Source organism: Cryptomeria japonica, chromosome 2 (assembly GCF_030272615.1).
Source record: "Cryptomeria japonica chromosome 2, Sugi_1.0, whole genome shotgun sequence".
In the NCBI taxonomy this organism is placed as follows: domain Eukaryota; kingdom Viridiplantae; phylum Streptophyta; class Pinopsida; order Cupressales; family Cupressaceae; genus Cryptomeria; species Cryptomeria japonica.
The window spans coordinates 672,276,532-672,293,761 of record NC_081406.1 but is presented as its reverse complement, the minus strand read 5'-3'; the positions used below and the strand labels follow the sequence as shown (position 1 = coordinate 672,293,761).

Here is a 17,230-nt window from a genome sequence, read left to right as displayed (position 1 = left end):
GGAGCGATTTGACCTTAAACCTTGAAAAACTTGCCATTTTTGAGTTCAAAAAGTCCTCAAAATCTTCCAATTTATGTTCAACTGCATCTCCTGGCGACCCTGCACAAGACAAATGAAACAAGTTAATAACCAAGATGCATAAAAATACCAATTTCGCCCTAGTCCTTGAGAGAGGGACAGGAGCGATTTTACCTCTATAGGCCAAAATATCAAGAATTTAGGCTCTCAGTCACTTCACAAGGCAAAATTAGGTTATCTCCAAGGCCAGGGATCAATTATCAAAATTTCCAAAATTTGGTCAAAAATTCACCCGGACAAAATCTCATAATTCCATCATTAACACTTAGGTAAAATTTGGACTTACTTTCAAAATTCCGACTGGACCCAGACAGACTCATCTGACAGCCTGACAGATTCACCCTATTTCAAAATTGCAACCTACGCGAGGATGCTCAATAATTCTTCAAAATTGGATTGGACTCCGGCTTGAAAATGTCAAAATGGAAACCCTAAGGCTTAACCCTAGTCCAGATGACTCGCTCACTTACCCAAAACCCTAAAAGCAGAGAGAAGAACAGGCAAAACCGAGCAAAAAGAGGGGGTCCCCATTTTAATGCGGCAATGTGTGAAATGGTCACAACAGGACTATATATACATGCATGCGTTAGTATACATGTTAGGAATGTAATCAGCTATTGCTTAGAACGAAATGTTCTAACTCATTGTATATTTAACTCTTTTGCAGATACCAGAAGGAAGGCAAATGCAGACAAGGACGAAGCAGCAAGACAAAGACGACATCAAGGCTACTCCAACCATACCAGTAATTCAGGCAATGACTGGTTCCACTCTCAACATGCTCTCTTTTCCTTTATACTCATGCATACATGCCTATGTATTTCTTTTCTACACCAGTTGTGTATAGCTAGTCTCACGGCTCTGTGTGAGACACATGCGTTTGAAAATAATAAAAGTACTTCCTTTTTTAGATGAGATGTCTCTCTCTTTTGCTGCTATGAACTAGAAGCATTGAAATGTAATATTTAGCTTACTCTTCCTTAGTGCAGTCGGAATGCAATATAGCAGAAGTAATATGTACTTTGTTCCATTTTGTAAAAACAAGCATAACTTAACCTATTTTTCAACTAGAAGTGAAAAATAGGTAACACTACCATAGCCCATAATGAACATAGGATCATCATCAATTGTTGGAGAGCTCTTAAAATGTGTGATACAATGGAGGACAGATTATCCAATGGTCTTAAGGTCCATGCACCATAACAAAATATAGTAAGTATGGTGTTGACAAGTTAAGCATTGGTTTAGGCTCGTATATTTTTAACTAAAATTTCTGGTCGTTTTGTAATATTACACTTAATACTTTATTTTAAAAGTAAAACACTGCTTTTTGATAAATTTGAATGACAAACCTTTATCTGCCAATGTTAAGTATTTTAACTTCTTAAGATTCACCATAGTGTTAGTGTAAGAGGTTGTGTAGACATTTCAATCTAATTGTAATGTAAGATGTTCATGTTGAAATCACTCCTGAGGCAGAAGTATGTATTGAACAATATTTAAGAGTGCATGGCAACGATTGTATAACAAAATATTATGTATTGATAAAGAAAAAGAATCCTTAAAAAAAGATGAAATGAGTTAATGATCTAATTCAAATTATTAAATGATTGGAAATGGACTGGACATAAATCTTCCAGTTCCAATTATTTGAGACACTCAACAGTTACTCAACACATATCTATGATTGTGCAAAGTAAATAAACCATTAAACTATCATAAATGCAAAAGTATTGATATATACAATCATTAAGTTATATATTATTTGGTAGTATTGTTTACGCAAGTTACTGCATCTTCACATTCCTCCAGATTCCGTCACCAATCAAAGTAAAAGAACATTTTACCTCTGATTCTGACCTTAAACCAATTTGATCAATCGATTTCCTAAATATCAGTCAAACCAAGGTTCTAGTTTTACTTAATCATGTTTTTCCTCACATGGAAATTTGAAGCCTAAACTATGACGCTTAGCTTGCCAGTAAATAAGGAAAACATTAAAGGGCTCAATTCATAATGCAGAATCTTTAACTAGGAAAGAAATTGATACCAGATGGTGGTCCCATTATGTGAGGACAGAAAAAGTTTCATCAGTTCACTGCAATATTTGTCATAAAAGCAATAAAGCGTTTCTTTGGATGAAAATCCATCTGCAGAATTGATAAGCATCACTACTCTATGTTTCCTAGCCTAAATTCAATTATTCTATAAAAAAAAAATGTTAAATCTGCAATCCATGTAAGTTATATTTTAGAATATCTTGCAAGAGATTTGTTTAGCTCAAACTTTTTTAGAATTAAACAACGAGAATATAATTTCAAAGCTTTAATTAATTTTTTCTCCATTACAAATTCAAATCAAATACACCAAATAATTATTTTCCATTAGAAGATTATTATGAAAATCTATACAAATTTGGCACATTTATTGATGCATATAAAATATAGAATGAGGAGCTCCAACAGACCTGAGGAAAACTTGAAGGACTACGCCCTGAGAGAATATATAGAATAGTACACCCGAGTCCATATAAGTCGGTCTGTAAAGTAGCACGATTTTGGAATTGCTCTGGTGCCATATATCCATACTATGATTGACAAAAATTAAATAAGGTGTCAGCTGGCAACTCAATGTAAAACAAACATAAAGAAAAGCTTTGTTCCATTCCTAATGTGGAAACCAAAGAAAATCTGCCATAGCTTCCAGTAGCACTCTGAAATTAAAAATATAACTGTATGCCTTTATGGAGGAAACATCTAGGATATGCATTGCTACACTTGTATGTTAATTTTTTTTCCCTGGTATGGCTTTGGGGTTCCAATACACTTGTATAATAATTTCTTTTTCCTGGTACAAGTATATATATGTAATATTAAAAACTTCTTGTACACTATGGCTCTCAGCCTTCCTGGGATCAAACTAGTTGGTTTTTATAGTGACATCTACTTCACCCAACCCAGCACACTCCAAAATCTTGGTTTGGACCAATGCAAGAGTTCACCAATATTGATTTATATGACTGTCATGTATACCTATATATTATGAAAACATATATGATCAAACAACAAACCCCCCTCCAGCACATTTATCTTGCATATCAATTTGATAAATACATGTAATGTCCCGTTTTAGGCGCAATGCAATATAACCACAAAATGCAATGCTCTGATACCACTGTAATGTTCCCATTTGTTATAACTTGAAAATTTGGGACAATTAACTTGCAAAATCAATTGCAAGAGACTTCTTTCTATAAATTCTATAATAATGCTTATAAATAATGATTATCAATGCAAGAATGATTTGATTCACAATGATCTCCTGTAGTTGGCAAAATTGCCTTAATGATAAATAATGTTTTGTTAGTATACTTGGCAGTGTAATTAGTTATTCCCGAGAGGTTGTGGCAGTTGCTGACGGTTGGCAGGCTTAGCCAACCATCAGGCACTGTATATACTCTCATTGTTGTATCGGGAAATATATATGGTTGTACACATTACACTTGATAATAAAGAATATATCTTTCTACCATATGTAGTGTTGAGTACTGTTAATTGGTATCATTTCTGGTAAGTTTCTGTTTCTGTATTTTGTTTACTCTGCATAATCAAGCACGTTCCCTTCGGGAGTAAACATCTCCACTTGTAATATGATGATATAAAATCAATATCACTGCTATCCCTGATTTGACAATTAGGTTTATGCAAAATGATCATACACACTAATGCAATCAATGTTATGTATAGATGGATTATCTTTGTTCTTCCTAATATGTTTGATGATGTTGTGCAAGGGGATCTCTGGTCTGCAACTCTGCTATCTCTGATATAATAGTGTAGAATATGTTGTAAGTTAGATGTTTTAATCTGCAGAATTAGTGAGAGATTCCTGCTCTTTCTGATATGGCAATTGTGGGCTATATGCTTCAAATCTCCTTCTTGACTTATAGCAATAATGCTATGCAAGCTGTGTCTGATTTGACAATGGAATTATGCTGATAATCTTCTTCAATCCTATAGTGAAGAAGGTTGATTGCTGATGGCAGGCCTCACTGGTCACTAAAACCAAATTCACCTTCCAAACACAATTGGATCAAACTTTCTTATTGCAGACCAATAATTAGAACAAGAAATTCAGAACAGACTTATTTTACCCAAAATTAAGAACAAACAAATACTCTGCAATTTCAACACATTGAGAGAGACAGGAAGAATTCAATTCAAAAACTCCAATTTAGTTTGTGACAGGCAAACAACAATTGTTCTCAGTTATGTCCTTTTAAAGACAGAGGGTTTTCCCATCAATACATTGGCCACATTTAGCAATCGTCTTTTACAAACAACTAGGACAATTCATTTATTCCCTTCAACCAACGTTTCCTCTGTGCAGGCTTCTGTGCTTTTTTCCACTGTCCAACCGTTCCTCTAATTATCGGCCTCCTTCATATAGTTTACCAATCGCTTTCGTTTTCCAACGGTGAACTAACTCGTGCTCTTTCGAATCCTCCCTGGAACGTTAGACTTCCATCCAATCAACTGTCTAACTGTCGATGCAAACAGACAAGTAGGACTGTCGGGTTTGAAGAGCACAACACCCAAGCAATTAAAGCCCCCTTTCAAAATAAATTCCTGTCACTCGAGCGACAGGAGGCAGAAAGTTCCCTTGCTTTCTGTTTGCCAAGGCGACAGGAGTAACTGAAGAAGTGATTTATGCTGCAACACAAGAAAGAAGAACACCCAACACCGAACACCCAACAAAACCAAACAAAAACCAAAATATCAACAACAGAAATAAAACCAAAAAAATTGCAAGAGCAGGATGCCCCTCCATCAATTGCTGTTTCAGATTTGTACTTGAAAAATATGCAATATCCTGGTGCTGTTTCTGATGTAAATCATTTTAACTTGCAACCCTTTATGCCCATGGCAAATAATGCTCAATCGAGCAGCTCCAATGTGGATACAAGAAAAGAATATAAATTTGAATGATGCCTTTGAAGAGGGAGATCAATTTCCATTATATATCTCGTAAGGACGATGGGTTGTGTTCTTTGAAGGCTCAAGGAACATATCTATTCTTAATTGTTCCTCCTCATAATATAATCAGATCAGTTTAATAGACAAATAATACCCTCTCATTAATGTTTGTATTTACAGATGCATATCTTAATCGCTGCTTATGATTAATATAATCACTGTTTTGATTAACTTACCAATCAATTGATTAGTGGGTGATCTGACTTGTTAATGCCTTAACCAAAACATGAACCAATATTTGTATTGGCTAATCAATTGGTTACTTATTAGAATCACTGGTCTTAATCAGTTTGTTAAGAGATATGAATTCTCCTTTGCAATATGATGGGATCGAATCCATGATGGTGCTTGCTATTCTTCATCTTATTACACAGTGATAATCTTGCTGACTGTTTACTTTATTGAGTCTACTAACAAGGCTTGACTATCTCTGTTATCTTCTCTTCGATTAATGTGTGCTTGATACATTAGTATTGTTGCTATCTGTATTGGGATTCAAGTGCTACCTTCAATTGTCTTGATGATGATGTGATATGTTACTCATCATTTCCATTGTCTTCCTTTTGCATGGTAGATGTTATAGATTGATGCTTAAGAAGATATTATGATCAAGGCTCCAACATGCATTATGTAACTCAGTAGGTTGTATGCTCTTAAGGTGTTCATTCCTTGATTATGCCAATGAGTGGATAACATATTAAATCTCGTCTTGTTCTCTATGCTTACTTCAATCCTTGATAGGAAAATTGTGAAGTCTTATGGAATAAGATGATTTTCCACAATGTCGTCATGTTACAATCCTTTATTGATATGATATGCTATTACCTACTTGAACTATTATGTACAAGTTGTTATTTCCTAACTAATTTGAGGTGTTTCAAGGCTGCCACCCTTGATCACATAAATGTTTTGTTGCTTATTATTGTAAGGTCAAGATGGAGACATCACAATACATCCATATGCTTTAAAAAGCATGCATGAATAGTTCGATATTTTACATTTTGCAAATGAAGAACAATTTCACTTTGATTTTGTAATCAATCTAGCAAGAAGAATGCTTGCAAACGTAAGAAGAAGATATTGACAAAATTCTGACAACCATAAGCATCTTTGCATATCAAGATAAAAATTTACAAGATCCCATGTTTTATGTGGTTAAGAAACAAAAGAGAGCCAAAAGGACAGTAAATATCTACCACTAGTTGACCCCAAATTCCTTAAACTCACAAAAGCAGCATTTCTCGCGTCTTATTAACTTCCATACAAATCTACCCATGTTGATGTTGTTTCACTGTCAATGATGAAAGGGTTAATCATCAGGTTTTTCTTTGGATTTGAAGCTTATATTTTACTTGCATACAGTACAAATTCATCAGATGGCATGTGTCTTCTTGTGAAAAATCATGATTTTCATGTTTTTGCACTTTTTAAAATGAAACTGCCTATGGGGGCATGGCCTGGGTTTGGCAAGGCCATGGCCCTGCTGTCCCAGGGATTGTATGGGTACATATGGGGACATACCCATGGGAGCAAGGCCATGCTCTAGCCATACTGTCTGTAAACCAGGGCCCACTCCCAAACCAAAAACTTTGGTTCTACAACAGCATCCAAACAAGAACATCCCAATAATATAGAGTATCTTGCTTTGAGGAATAATGGATCATAAAAGTTTGACTATCATATGGATACTATTGTGACATGATCATTGTTCATTGCAAAGAGGAGTATATAGTACCTCATGGAGTAAAGTGAATGACTCTTCCTAGCAAATTGTGTTATCTATATGATGTGCTGCTCCCAATATAATGTGTGATGTGTTAAGTCCATAGGATATAATGTGTGTGAAGTTTAGCATCTTATATTTCTTGAATCTATGCTTCTCAGTTCCAAGTACTCCATCTGAACAAAATCAAGAGAAATTGAAATTCAATCAGAAGAAAGGTGGATGTTAAGGAGGACAAGCATTTGATTGAAAGAAAGGTGGAAATCAAGGAACAAGAAGAGTTGGCAAAAGGTTTTACCGTTTTACCATTGAATGGGATGTATGTGTGTGTGTGTGTGTTTGTATGTATATGTAGAATGAACGTGTTGAGCATATGCTGTCATACTTCCAACCTTTATTGCTCACCACTACCTGAAATTAAAGAGAAGTTCTGATAAGAGAGCAAGAGGGTGGAAGGAAATAAAATTTCAAACATCATACAGGCCAATTGAAAACGTAAAAGAACGAGATTAGGAAAGACAGTAATGCTAGTGTCTATGATGTTGGCATGTAGGGTCCAAAGGAAAGTTATACACAGATAGAAAGGAAGCAACAAAAGATATTGACAAAGACAGAAACAACATGAGAATCAGCAACAGTATGTGATGAATTTCTCTTCCTGCTATCATCGGGACCTTAGTAGAGATAAGGAGTTTAACTCTCATAACTAGACTAGGTCAGTGTAAGAGATATAATCTCTAATAAATTACAGACTGTTGTGAGGTATTCACACATCACCCCATTGCAAATGGGGACCCCCACTTTTTTTCTGCTTTCTAGGATAGTGTTACAGTCCTTTTCTATTAGCCCTTGCAGTAAAGAGGTATAGTTTCTTAAGAAGTCAGTGGGTCAAAAGTTAATCAAGTCAAGTTTGTCTCCTTAGGCTTTAATGAAGACAGTCAGTTATCAAGGCTTTTGGAATGAATGACTAAGATAGGTCAAGTTGCACATGGATGTTGGATGGAGGAGTCTCTTAGATCAAGCCTAGTCAATTATGTGACTGTTTCCTTTGTCATCTGGATGATTTGATCATACCTCATTGAGAGTTGAGTTGTAGAGGCAAAATTTGGCTAAGTGTCAAAAATTTCCTTTGCTCCTCTCTAGGAGCAAATTTTGATTCCATTGCTCCCCTTAAGGAGCGAAATCCCTCTCTAGCCCTTCAAATCCCCTAAAATTGCCCCTAGCTATCATGAAATGTCTTGGTTTGAGTAAAGGATTCGATCTTTGATCAAAGGCCTTGAATTAGGTTAAGTATAGGGATAACTTCCTTTGCTCCCTAGTTGGAGCGAAATGGACTTCCTTTGCTCTTTCTCAGGAGCGAAATCCTCTTCCATTGCCTCTATTTTGGAGCGATCTGAAACTCTTAGGCATATTTGAGGATGTTGAGCTAGTCTAGTGCCTCCACAATCACTTTGATCATGCAAATTCATCAAGTGCATCAAGATTTTGACTAAGGAATAGAGAGAAGGCGGCAGATTTGAGTCACTTCCTTTGCTCTCCTTTGGGAGTGAAAATCTCTTCCATTGCCTTAGGTTGAGAGCGAAATCACATTCAAGGTAGGCATTGAGGTTTTTTGGTGTAGAGAGACTGAAACTTAAGGCATGGAGTGATAAGACCAAGCTAGAGGATGAATTTGAAGATCACTTCCTTTGCTCCCTGCTTGGAGCGAAATTTACTTCCTTTGCTCCTTCTCAGGAGCGAAATTTGCTTCCTTTGCTCTTGGTTGAGAGCGAAATTGATTCTAGAGCCTCCTTTGGGATCAACTTGACAGGTTTTCACATGTGGATGGCTAAAAACTAAAGGTTTGAGTCAGTGAAATGAAGGTAAGTGAATGATATTGAGCTAAGTATCCAAATTGCAATGACTTCCTTTACTCCAATCTAGGAGCGATTTTCACTTCTATTGCTTCAATCTCAAAGCGAAATCACCTTCAAGGCATTTGGTGGAAGAAATTTGACAAAGCTTGCATATGAAAAGATAAATTGATGAAGCGAGAGCAAGAATTTTTAAGGTGACATTTAGTTAAATTGATTTTTATTAAGTTATCAAAATATAAGTAAAATCTTCATATGATGACTTAATATTAATTAATTTAATTAAATAACAATAAAATAATAAAATATTATTATAATGTCACTTCATTAAATAAAGTTTCCCAATGTTGAAGTCGGTCTTATCTTCTAGGAAGTTCCTAGAGGTCTTTATAAGGAGGCTTGCTGGGAGTTGTAAAGCATGCTGGATTTGATAAACAGTTTATGCTTCCTAGAGACAGAAACCTTCAGAAGTTTGAGAAGGGATGGACGAAACCCTAGTTCTTCCTAAGTGTGGATTCATGACGGAGTCGACAGCTGTGCCAAATTTATGCAAATTTGTGAGGGTTTACTGCAGAAATAAAAGATGTTTGCAGATCTGAAGTGATTTCTATCTATTGGGAGATAAAAGTATATTTTATTTTGGCTATTGAAGTTCAATGCCAGAAGTTCAATATTATTCTAATTGACCGAGTTCTATGTATATTTCATTTTTGGGCGATTGGATGTTATGAATCGGTGCACATGATTAATATTTGCCTGGAGACATAGAGGCTTTATTGATTGCAAAGACATATTATATTTGGGCAGAATTACAGTAAGGGTTGTGAATATATGTTTTGCCATGAATATTTACAGGAGGCTACAGTTTGATATGAAGATTATTTAATCTATTGAAATTAAGACTTTGCTAGCGAATATAGTTTCCAAGGCCAGAGACATTCCCTCCTCAAGGACATGATTGTTCTATCGGGGTTGATTCCTCAAAGCCGTCTTGTAATATGGGTAGTCTGGTGTGATTTATTTTTTGTAAGGGAAGCTTGGACAGTGCTAGTTATATATACGGGATTGCGATTGGAAGAAAAACATTGCTGCTACTCTTGCCGGCTCAGAAGATTACCTTGCGCAAGAGAAAGGAGACATGCTTTGCTTATAGTTATTGGCTGGGAAAGATTCAACCATTGCCAGTAAAGGAATTGGAAGGAATGCAAATCAAATGTCAAATAAGCAGTAATTCTGAAACTCTCTAATAATAAATTTGAAGACAATGATTCCTAGTTTTGTGAATTTCTCTATATGTAATTGTTGGTTGTATAACGGTGATTGAGCAATGTGATATTTGAATTATATTGAATTTAGTTTTGTGATTTAGAAATTTGTTCAAGTCTGAATGTGTTATTGGCGAAAGTTCTGGAACAAAGTCTGTACAAATTGGTCAGGGATATTTCAGAGATGATGAGCTTGGGGCATAAAATGGAGAAATTGATAAAACCTAGCTAAGTGATGAGTTTGAAGGTTATTTCCTTTGCTCCTTCTTGTTGACGTGTCTACAGTCGCGGAACTTACAACTTCATCCGACCAACGCAAAATAGAAATACTAAGAAGCCTACCCTCTCTTGAGATAAGGAAATCCCTAATGCTGTGTTAATTTGATCAATGGGGATTACCTCAATGTTTTGGTTGTCAGGTCTTGACTGCAGGATAGCTTAGCAGTTTGATGTGGGTTAGACGGAATCAGTTTCGAACAAGTTCCCTAAAGTTCAACAGTCCTATATCATCTGATTTTGCTTCTGATTGATACTATCTCAGCTTGACTGTATGGTTTCTTTTGATTAAAAAAAAAGGAAAAAAAGGAAGGGAAAAGAGATAGAAAATATCTAATTAATCTATCTAAGATAGCATATCCAAGAAGATAGATGGAAACCTTAAAAAACCAGATTTAACATTATCAGCTAATAAAGCACAATGTTGTAAAATCTAGTGCAATCTTCGAAGGGAGTTTTATTTTCATGTTACTAAACATAAATACAAGATTTGACATCCATTCATTTGATGTTTAACAACCGAACTAAGCACATAAATGGATTCAGAACTTCAAACTAACCATGCAGGGGGAATGGCAATCAACAAATCCCTTAATGGTATGAACACCAAGGTTTCTATCAAATATTGTCCCAAAAATACTATCTGAAAGCAAAATACATAACAAGAATATTAAATGGTGAAGAAGGAGACCATGCACTCACAAAGAAATAAGACAGCTTTAATTTGCATTAATTCTGCATGAATTTCGTCAGAGTTTCAGTAACAATCTTAGACTTCTTTTAAAAATAAGGGAAAACCAACCCCTTTAAATAGAGTTTCAAAACTTAGATGAATGGCCAAGATTAAAACAAAACAAGTGGCCCAGATTCATCAATACAACATAGTACCCATGCCCATAAATGGGAGGCAAAATATCAACAACCACCAAAAGGAGAAACAATAACTAGCCAAAAAGGCAATTAATAACTACCAAAAAGCTGCTCCAAAAAAGTGCACATGCACAGAGCTCAAGATTTACAACTGTTTTGGTAGTTAGAAATGAACTTTATGGCCAAAAAGTGCTTTTTAAGATTTTAAAAGAATCTTGCACTTTATGAAAGCACTTTTTCCTTTTCTGTTGTAGACCCTTTTCCAGAAATTCATCCTCGCCGTGCAAATGCTCTTTCCAGAGGTCCCGACCTGCCGCACGTTCTACCCAAACATAGTCTTGAAATCTGATGCATAGCTCGAACAACACCATGCTTTGAGGCATAGAAGGATGGCGTATTTTATATTGCATACCCTCCAAGTGGCGATCTACATGCTTTAACCATCCTTCCAGTTGGACCGATGAGCTTCAAAACATAAAATGTCCGAATGCAATCCACTGACAAACTCTAGGTCCTCCGTGGAGTATGCGACCTTATCAATTCTCAATCTATCCTCCCAATCTGGTTGCACTTGGTCATCGGACAAACTATTTTTCCAACCCAGAACCATTGATCAGAGGATCCTTCCACCAAGATCCCTCATGTCCTTCAAGATTTCCTCGCATTCCTCTTGCTCTTTATTAATGGTATCTTTTGTTTCATTCTTCATGGTGGCGGTCCAATACCATTCTTTAAAGATGCTGATGTCATGGGATCCAGGATAGCGAACAATGTGGGAATCTGTGCGTGGGTCCAGAAAAGAGCCCTCATGAGGGGGAGAATTGTACCAACCACCTCATGAACCCTGAGACATTCCCTCTTTACCTCGAACAATTTGACTAGAATGGTCTCTCGATGGTAGGCCATTTCCTTTACATCTTCAATGATCCGCTCTCCTTTTTCTTTGATGTCCCGAATCCATTCCTTGACAGCTTTGGCAGTATCACGTACTCCTTCAAACTCTGTTGTAGTCCTTTGTGCCAATGCCAATGGGGGGACATGGGATTCAGGGGCATGTTGTAGTGGTCTCAGCAGGTGATCAATATATCCCTCAGCCTGCTCAGCACGAACTCGGTACATGTTTCTCTCAGCAGAGATTTCGTCGAGTTGCCTGAGCATATTCTGCACGGAATCCTTGAACTCTTCCCTTTCTTGCTCTTTGGTGACTCGCCCTATCGGGATGGTTGCAAAGCTATAATCGGCCAATGCAATTTGATCTGCTGGCTTATCAATAGGTGGGGTAGCAATATGGATGGTGCAGTTCCTTTGCTCATCCTTAGTGATCCGAGAGTAGCTCTTGGGCTTCTTCTTGCCTTTGGATTTTGTTTCCCCTATGCGAGAGAAAATATCCTCCAAGTTGATAGGCGGCTTGACGGCTGCTTTGCGCTGTGAACGAGCAACTAGCCAATCTTGAGGGATGGCCTGCTCGGATGTTGTGGCCAAATTTCCACTCTGCTCCTTAGAGGTTTCAACTAGCTCACTGCCTATTTGCAATTGATCTGTCATAGAAGGAACAGATGCAGTATCCAGCCCTTTACTTATAGCTGAGTTCTCCCCTGCCTCAATGAACAACTGTCGGGTATCCCCATGTGATGGTTGCTCTTCAGTTTTGTCAGGCTCGTGGGTCTCATCCGCCTTTCGTTCTCCTTCGACGGTGGTGTCATCTTTCCGACACTATTCAGTTGTAATTCATGTCGACTCCCCTGGGTGAGTTCATGCATATTAGCCTCTTGATTAGGCGGAATTTCTCCTTCCTTAACTTGATTTCCAGGTTCACCAGAACCAATGATCCTGACCTCTGCATCTAGCTCATCTTGTGCTGGAGGATTATTAGCCTTGAATGCATCAACATCGCTCTGGGCGGGCGGAGCAGGTATATAGTCAAGCTCAACTACATCATCCTTCGATCTGGGGTCCTTGGATGACGAACTGACCTCAGGCCTTCTAATAGGGATCTTTTCCCTTCTAGTTCTTTTTGATGCCCGAGTCCCTCTATTAGCTCTGGCTTTCTTCCTCTTTTCGGGTTTCTCAACCTCTTCCTTCGGTGCACTTGAGGTTCCCTCATCTTTCGAAGACTGGGAATCGAGACTGCCCATCATATGGTATGTGAATTGAATTCCTTCATGGGTTAGTCTCTCAATCTGCTGGTGTAACCAATGATCGGTGTACCTTCCTGGAGCTGCCATAACGGCCTCAAAATCAGTAATCGGATCCTGAGACCAATCAATGCTCGGCAAGAGGTACTTTACCAGCCTCAAACTCCTAAACCTGCAAGCAATTGCCAGAATCTGTCACTTGATATGGGACCCGATGGTACTCATAAATCCGCATCTGCTGCACACTTAACCTTGAATACTCACACCGTCGGACCTCATAGTCATCGGAACAATTTCTCCAATAGTCCTCAATTGATTCCTTTGCTTTGTAGCGCCTGCCATAGGCTCTTTTTGCCAAATTGTCATGATCAAAACATTTCCTTGGGAAATGTTCTTATAGGCCATAAGATGCTAACTTAGCAAGTGACTCATCAGCCTATACTGAATTCTTGAAATTGACATCGAGGGCACCTAAAACCATAGGGAAGGTGAATTTGGACTGTTTCTTATCTCTGAGTAAACTGCCCGCTGGATGTGCCTACCTTGCAACTTCCATAAGAACTATTTTGTCTGTCGAGCAGCGTGGAAGTCGGAACGGAGCTCCTCAAAGCCGGCTATCCTGATATAGGTGAACCTAGGGAATTGAATAAACTAGGCACCGTACTTTTGTACCAAAATGGTAGCCTGCTCTGAGAGCCTTATGTGCAATCCCCCTTGCATCAACCTGACTAGGCGTATTGTAAAGGCATCATTGACACGCTCATACTGACCAATTGCATAAGCGAGGTTGTTCTTTTCCCTTTGAGCTATGTCGTAGTAATGTAGTTGAGGATAGCAGTCGTACACCCTGACTTGATTTGGGCCATTCCCGATTTCACCCTTCTTGATTAATCCTATCAACGGCTGGTGTCGGGCGAACATATAAGCGAGGTAAGAGGTCATGGTGAAGTACTTCTTTTCTTCAAGTTCAACCAGCTGGGTATGGATATTATCACTGATGATCTGGGCCCAGTCGAACTTGGATTTTCCGGCAAAGACCTGCTCCGTAAAGTAGAACATCCACTCTTCAAAAAAGTTAGACTGAGAGAGTCCCATAACCCGGCTGAGTAAGGTGACCATATCACCATGCTCATTATGAAAGTCACTTCTGGGGGTCTTTTTACTGATTCTAATACTCGAAGGCCTTATCTCCTTATACCACTCTTCATTTATCAATGTCCTGCATTTAATAGGGTTAATGTCATAAGCAACTTGTGCTTCATCTATGGTTGTAGCGATGGGATTATCCGGGAATGGGATGCCAAATGCATCGCCAATGGCCTCAGGTGTGAAATCAGCTAGCACCATATTTTCTAGAACCACTAATCTGGTTTCTCGCTGATAATGTCGAGCAACCTCAACTACTAGCTCATAATTCTGCACGAATGGAGGGAAACCTGTCGCCTGAGCGATAACACTCTCCATCATCCACCTAGGCTTGCCATAGGCGTTAGGAGAATATACCTTGTCTCTTAAGTCTTGAATGTCTATGTGGCCCAAATCAGTATCACCTATGTTTTCCCATATGCTATGGACTTTTGACTCCCTCAATCCTCCTCTCTGGTATTGGTACTTCATCTTCTCGCCTTTACGGGGAATGTCAGATTTAGAGACCCAAGATGTTCCGATTGCACCAGGCGTCTTTGAGGATTCTACCGCAGATTTAGGCATTTATCCTGCACAACCAAACGCAGATTACGAGACGAGATGAAGGAAACAAACACACTAGTCAAAATAGAGGATGATGCCAGTACATAAGGATCAATGGGAAAAACTGAAATTTGAAGAAAGTACGATGTTTTAGCAAAAGAGCCTGATTAATTTGGAAGTGACATGCTATTAAGTTCTTCGTTTAAAATCTGTCACTTGGCTACAATTCAGTTTTTCAAAATGTTCAAAATTTCCCCAAGTCTGAATTTTGCCATGCTATTACATTATGTTTAATGCGACCAATTTTGCATAAATAATGATTTGAAGGAAAGAATTGAATCATACCTGGCGAATTGCCTAATTGATGAACGAACTTCAAAGGCTTAGGCGCTTTTGCAAAGTTTTGCGCCCTACTTTTTCCTTCTCACGCAATATTGGACTGCCAGTTTTATGTAGACTGCTAAGGTAAGATTCCGCCTCCCTATTCTTCTAACTTGCGTTTTCAAAATGCAAGGGTTTTCGTGAAAACGAGAGAGTCTAAAACTCTACCTCTTCCATGATTGGTATTTTCGGCTAGACAAGACGGAATGCAGACTTTCGCGGTTATCAATCTAGGAGATTTTCGGGGTTCGGAGACTAAATGCCTCACATATAACCCGCGCGAATCCCCGGTTTGCCCAATTTCGGCGCAAAACAAGCTTTTGCAAACTTTCAACGTCCAACGCCTTCCTCTTGATTTGCGATTTCGGACTGGAAGGACTTTTTGCGAGCTTGAAAGAGTTAAAACGCCGCCTATGAACTGCACGATTTTACCTCCCTTGCGGATTTTGGACTAGGAGGAAAAGATGCAACATTTGAAAGCCCTTCACGCGATTTCCAACTTCATCGATGCTTGCCCATAGGAAGAGATGAAATGCAGAATTTATAAAACTTAACACCTTCCTTTCTTATCATGACTTTCACTCTTTTTGGCGATTTTCGGGATAAATGAGAGTTTGCAAAGCTTTAAGTTTTAACGCTTTTCCTGGTTTCGAAATTCGGGGCCAATCGACCTTTTGCAAGGTTTCTAGTTTTAACGCTTTACCTCTATTTGGCGAAATCCGGCCCAAAAGGCTAGTTTGCAAACTCTTGAAAACTATGGCAAAAATTGGCCCAAATGGCCATTTTGCAAGGTTTTTTAGTTTTTAACTTTTTTCGTTTTACCCTTATTTGGCAAATTTCAGGCCAAATAGCTCTTTTGCAAACTTTTAGTTTTAGACGCTTTTCTAGCTTCAGGCCCCGAAATTCGGACCAAAAGAGCATTTTGAAAAGTTTCTTGAGTTTTAACGTTTTTACTTCATGCCCCGAAAATCAGCCCAAAGCGAGTTTTGCAAGGCTTTAAGTTTTAGACGCTTTTCTAACTCCAGGCCCCAAAATTCAGACCAAAAGAGCATTTTGATAAGTTTCTTGAGTTTTAACGTTTTTACTTCATGCCCCGAAAATTGGCCCAAAGTGAGTTTTGCAAGGCTTTAAGTTTTTTAATGCTTTACCTTGTTTTGGCGAAAAATCGGCCTAGAAGGCCTTTTTGAAAACTTTATCAAGTTTAACGTTTTTTCTTTGGGCCCCAAAATTCAGCCTAAAAGGCCCTTTTGAAAAGGTCATTTCAAACTTTTAGCATTTTCCCTCTATCAAGCGATTTTTGGGGTGAACAAGGCTTTGAAAAAAGTTTCTAATGTGAAGCGCCCTTTATGCTTGCAATTTCAGGCTAGAGAGAGATTTCGCAAACCCATGGAACTGATACTCATGCTAACTTAGCCGATTCCCAAGCTTGTGCCAAAATTAGTCTTCCTTGGATTGATTTTGATTGTTCAAATTACGAAGCTTTCTACAACATGGCCCCCGGGCCACGTGACTTAAAACTCAAACACACCCTTTCTTCAACGACTACAAAGCCTATTGCTTCACCACTTCATGGATCCCAAGAAAAGGGGCAGCAGACAAAAATCAAAATTCGAAACTCAGCAGGACGAAGGCTGAAAACCAAAGAGGGGGACCCTGTCGGCAACAGGGACTGTGTGCAACGCACAACACTTCTTAGGAGCAAAAAGTGCTTCCATTGCTCCTTCTTGGGAGCAAAATCACCTTGCATTGCTCCTTCATGAGAGCGAATTCACTTCTAAGGCACTAATTGAGGGTAATTTGATGGTTTTTGCACAAGGAAGAATGAATGAGTTACAAGAGATCAATTGATGAAGAGGTGATGAAATTGCTCCAACTTCCATTACCTACCCTTAGGAGCGACCTCCTCTTATCAAACCTACAAATA

General features: G+C 38.2%; 1 protein-coding gene across 4 annotated transcripts in view; it reads right to left on the bottom strand.

Moving 5' to 3' along the window:
• LOC131034044 (uncharacterized) overlaps positions 1-17,230 on the bottom strand; it is a 279,391-nt gene that overhangs the window by 120,674 nt on the left and 141,487 nt on the right. For all 4 annotated transcript variants that reach the window (XM_059216829.1, XM_059216828.1, XM_059216831.1 and 1 more), the window contains one exon: positions 2,546-2,665. In XM_059216829.1, coding sequence (XP_059072812.1) covers positions 2,546-2,665 — 120 coding nt within the window. The remainder of the gene's footprint in view (positions 1-2,545; positions 2,666-17,230) is intronic.